This window comes from Hordeum vulgare, chromosome 6H (assembly GCF_904849725.1).
Source record: "Hordeum vulgare subsp. vulgare chromosome 6H, MorexV3_pseudomolecules_assembly, whole genome shotgun sequence".
Classification (NCBI taxonomy): Eukaryota; Viridiplantae; Streptophyta; class Magnoliopsida; order Poales; family Poaceae; genus Hordeum; species Hordeum vulgare.
This window is the reverse complement of record NC_058523.1, coordinates 36,612,634-36,617,744: the sequence shown is the minus strand read 5'-3', so window position 1 is coordinate 36,617,744 and position 5,111 is coordinate 36,612,634. Positions and strand designations below refer to the sequence as shown.

The window sequence follows — 5,111 nt, the reverse complement described above, 5'->3', positions numbered from 1 at the left end:
AAATACAGGCAAAGGAAAGCAACCCAAACTGAAAATAATCACCATTTGTTTTATGCAACACTAACATCCCAACTCCCAGTTTTCATTAACATACTTTCAGAATCCAAAAGAAGCAGCACTGCAGGAAGATTATATAGATGCAATATTAACAGACAAGGAACAACGTGCAAAGCATACACTAGCTTCGCGTGCAAGCATTCGGTGCTCCTTTGTTTGTGAAAAGCTTGGACAGGCATTAAAAGGAGGCCCTTGAGAAAGGATGAAATAATCTGCTCACCTTCTTTCCAGCTTCAACTTCACTAACATCAACACCGACCAATAAAATCTGCCTCAACAAAGAAAAATTGTAAGAGTGTAGCCTGATAAAGTTACCACAGCAGAAGCTTATGATAACTTAAAATGTTACCTCGCCCATCAAATATCTCTCAAATTTAACAGCAGATTTTGGTAGCAGAACTCCCCCATCAGATTTCTGCAGTTCAACCAGTTCCCTTAGAACAATCAGCCAGACAATAAGAAAAATTTCTCCTATATAAACTTTACTCTAAAATAAAATAAAGAACACATTAAATCCCCAGAATATGCAGTGATATAGCCTAGTCAAAGAAAATATTGCTTCTAGACAAGTAGATAACAGCGATACTGATTTAGGGCTACTGGATCCACAGCATGTCCAACTATTTACACTATGTATAAGCATTACAAAACACCCGATCATTATTTCTTACTATCCCAAGGGGAATTTTTGTCCAAAAGGACCACTTGCCGAGTGTATTTGTCCAAAAGGACCACCTGTGGCTGAAATCGACGAAAAAGACCCCACCCCTCCCTGGCGGCAGGTGCGCCAGGCGACACGTGCCACCTGCCACCACCGGCTGAGGCGGCTGGGGCCTGCCGCCACGGGCGCAGGCGGCCGGCAGGGCTGCCGCCATGAGGCCAGGCGGCCGACGCCCGATCCCGTTCCCGCCCCGCTGCAACGTAACGGCGACAGAGAGGTGGACCCTGCCGCCTCGGGAGCAGGCGGCCAGGCGGGCCCTGCCGCCTCGGGAGGAGGCGGCCGAGACTGTTTCCGCGCGGGCAGACATGTCGCACTATTGCTGACTGCGCTGATTTCCGTACGCGCTGATTCCCAGGCTGAGACAGATATTTCCCGCTCCCACCGACGAAACAGTGGGAATTTTTCCCCCTCCCACCGACGAAACAGTGCGAAACTTTTTCTTTATAAGCGAACCGCGTCGCTGCCTCCTCTCTCACTCTCTTCTCCTGCCGTTGCCTCCCGTGTCACTCTCTTCTCTTTCTCTTTCTCACTCTCTTCTCTTTCTCTCAAGAGCTACTCCGTATGAAGGTTTAAGTGGCGATTTAGGACGGTTTAAAGTTAGATTTTGAAGACGTTGTAGTTGAAGAAAAGATAGATCAAGGTAAGAGCTTTCCATTTCTGTTGGTCGTGTTTGCATGCATAATGTTTTTATTTTGTTTGATTAGTTTCTAAGTATGTGTTTTCTTTTGTGTTAGGTAGTGTATTATCACTTTTGTGGAACTATTTTGAAGACGTTGTAGTTGAAGAAAAGATAGATCAAGGAAACAGTGTTGGCCGCCTCCTCCCGAGGCGGCAGGGTCCACCTCTCTGTCGCCGTTACGTTGCAGCGGGGCGGGAACGGGATCTGGCGTCGGCCGCCTGGCCTCGTGGCGGCAGCCCTGCCGGCCGCCTGCGCCCGTGGCGGCAGGCCCCAGCCGCCTCAGCCGGTGGCGGCAGGTGGCACGTGTCGTCTGACGCACCTGCCGCCAGGGAGGGGTGGGGTCTTTTTCGTCGATTTCAGCCACAGGTGGTCCTTTTGGACAAATACACTCGGCAAGTGGTCCTTTTGGACAAAAATTCTCCCAAGGGAATAGGGCTCAATGGTCGTATCACGTTTTTCCCTGAATTTTGTCACATGTGGAATTAAATGCAGAAAACTACTTCTTGACATATCTTAAATTGTCACTCCAAAACGTGCTCTGCCTTAGTTCAAGTTGTACTACCTTCATAGCACCATAAGATTATGTATTTTTTCTATAAGCTACGTGCATATACGGTTCAAGTTCCAGCTTAATTGAACTGAAACAAGTTCAGATGTGGTAAAACACTATAGATTTGTGAAGAATAATGCAATAGTCCAAATTTAGCGTTTGGGTATCTCAAAACGTGACCACTTAGGGCAACTTTCCTACAATTTTCACGTCATCTGTTCACCGGTGTGCAGATTCATTCGACTAGAAATCTAGAAGCACTGCAAGTGGGTAATACACACCACTGCAAGCAAGCAATGGGCCAATGGGAACAAATAAACAAAGTAAATTCGGCAAACCGAAAGACACCGGTTCGCAGCGGAGAGACCTCTCGGATAGTCTCGAGACGGACGAGCACCCGGTCGGACTGCGGCTCCACCTGACAAAACGAAGACCAGCAAAGGCAGCAGGGCGTCAGACCTCTGAACCACAAATCCCACCAAAAAAGGTAAACTAATTAGCTGAGCAGGCGCGTCTCGTCCGCGGCGTGACGGCGGTCACCTTGGATGGGTCGCACTTGATGGCGGCGCGCACGCGCACGGAGGATGCGGCGCGGCGGCCGGGGGCGGCGACCGGCCTGCGGCTGGTGCTCCCGACGGCGCCGTGGAGGAGTAAGGGCGAGGTGGCGGCGGCAAGGAGGGAGGGGGCCATTGGGAGGAGGATGCTGGTGGATGCGCCCGGAAGGTTCTAGGGGGAGAGGAGGGTTTTGCTCGGCAGCTTCGCTCCGCCTGCACATATGGTCGGAATCGCCGACGGCGGGCGGGCGGCGGTGGAAGGGGGGGAAAGAGCGCGGGCTGAAATGTTCCTCCCGCCAACTGCTTCTCTGTGATGCAAGGCACCGCAAACGCGAGAGGGAAACCCGCGTTTTCCCGGGTTGGGGTCGGGAATTTTCCGCGCCCCCCAAAAAATTTTGCGGGCCGGGGCGGGATGTGGGGTCTGGTCGGACAGGCTTTCCGGCCCGTACCCGCATTTTGGCGGTTATTTTGCGGGTGGAGGGCGGATGCGGGGTCTGCTAGAGTTTCTCTAAGGACTGGTCCACATCCTCCCACAGCCCATCAGATCCTTTGGGGTGGGTGGGCCCACCTGGTGGACTCCCAGAACCAATTCATCACTCCCGGTACAGTACCGAAAATGCCCAAAACTTTTTCGGAGTTCAAAACCCACTTTCCTATATATCAATCTTTACCTCTGGACCATTCCGAAGCTCCTCGTGATGTCTGTGATGTCATCCGGGACTCTGAACAACTTTCGATTACCAAACACACATAACTCAATAATACTGAAACGTCATCGAACCTTAAGTGTGCAGACCCTACGGGTTTGAGAACTATGCAGACATGACCTGGGACACTCCCCGGTCAATAACCAATAGCGGGACCTGGATGTCCATATTGGCTCCTACATATTCTAGGAAGATCTCTATCGGTTGAACCTCTAGGTCAAGGATTAAGTTAATCATGTATGTTGTTCCCTTTGTCCTTCGGTATGTTACTTGCCCGAGATTCGATGGTCGGTATCTCCATACCTAGTTCAATCCCGTTACCGGCAAGCCTCTTTACTCATTCTGTAATACAAGATCCCGTGACTAACTCCTTAGTCACATTGCTTGCAAGGCTTATTGTGATGTTGTATTACTGAGTGGGCGCCGAGATACTTCTCCGTCACACAGAGTGACAAATCCCAGTCTTGATCCATGCCAACCCAACAGACACCTTTGGAGATACCTGTAGAGCATTTTTATAGTCGCCGAGTAACATTGCGATGTTTGATAACCACAAAGTATTCCTCCGGTGTCCGGGAGTTGCATGATCTAATGGTCATAGGAACAGATACATTGACATGCAGAAAACAGTAGCAATAAACTTACATGATCATATGCTACATTTATAGGTTGGGTCTTGTCCATCACATCATTCTCCTAATGATGTGATCCCGTTATCAAGTGATAACACTTGTCTATGGCCAGGAAACCTTGACCATCTTTGATCAACGAGCTAGTCAACTAAAGGCTCACTAGGGAGAGTGTGTTGTCTATGTATCCAGACATGTATTTGAGTTTCCAATCAATACAATTCTAGCATGGATAATAAGTGATTATCATGAACAAGAAAATATAATAATAACCAATTTATTATTGCCTCTAGGGCATATTTCCAACTGTCTCCCACTTGCACTAGGGTCAATAAACTAGTTCACATCACTATGTGATTGCAATGAATCTAACACCGATACAGTTATGGGGTTCGATCATGTCTTGCTTGTGAGAGAAGTTTTTAGTCAACGGGTCTGAACCTTTTAGATACGTGGGTGCTTTATAAATCTCTATGTCATCCTATAGATGCTGCTACCACGCGCCATTTGGAACTATTCCAAATGACTGCTCCACTATACGAATCCGGTTTACTACTCATAGTTATTCGGATTAGTGTCAAAGCTTGCATCGACGTAACTCTTTATGACGAACTCTTTAATCACCTCCATAATCGAGAAAAATTCCTTAGTCCACTAGTTACTAAGGATAACTTTGACCGATGTTCACCCATTCAGTCTTGGATCACTCTTTGTACCCCTTGAGAAACTGATGGCAAGGCACACATCACGTGCGGTACACAGCATGGCATACTTTAGAGCCTACAACTAAGGCATAGGGGACGACCTTCGTCCTTTCTCTTTCTTCTGCCGTGGTCAGGCTTTTTGAGTCTTCCTCAAAATCACACCTTACAATACAGTGAAGAACTCCTTGTTTAACCGATCCATTTTGAACTCCTTCCAAAATCTTGTCAAGGTATGTATTCATAGAAAGTTTTATCAAGCATCTTGATGTATCTCCATAGATCTCGGTGCTCAATGTTCAAGTAGCTCAATCCAGGTTTTCCTTTGAAAAACTCCTTTGAAACAATCCTTTATGCTTTACAGAAATTCTACATTATTCCCGATCAACAATATGTCAACCACATACACTAATCAGAAATTCTATAGTGCTCCCACTCACTTCTTTGGAAGTACAAGTTTCTCATAAACTTTTATAAAACCAAAAACTTTGATCATCTCATCAAAGTGTATAT

At 47.5% G+C, this 5,111-nt stretch overlaps 1 protein-coding gene across 1 annotated transcript; it reads right to left on the bottom strand.

The window, feature by feature from the left end:
• Nucleotides 1-235: 235 nt before the first annotated feature.
• On the bottom strand, nucleotides 236-2,764 carry LOC123405019 (10 kDa chaperonin 1, chloroplastic-like). Its single transcript, XM_045098891.1, has 4 exons — nucleotides 2,548-2,764; nucleotides 2,375-2,425; nucleotides 407-472; nucleotides 236-325 (listed from the first exon to the last, which is right to left on the bottom strand). Exons 1-4 carry the CDS (start codon nucleotides 2,695-2,697, stop codon nucleotides 236-238), a joined length of 357 nt encoding a protein of 118 aa, XP_044954826.1. The 5' UTR covers nucleotides 2,698-2,764.
• Between the last annotated feature and the right edge of the window lie 2,347 nt (nucleotides 2,765-5,111).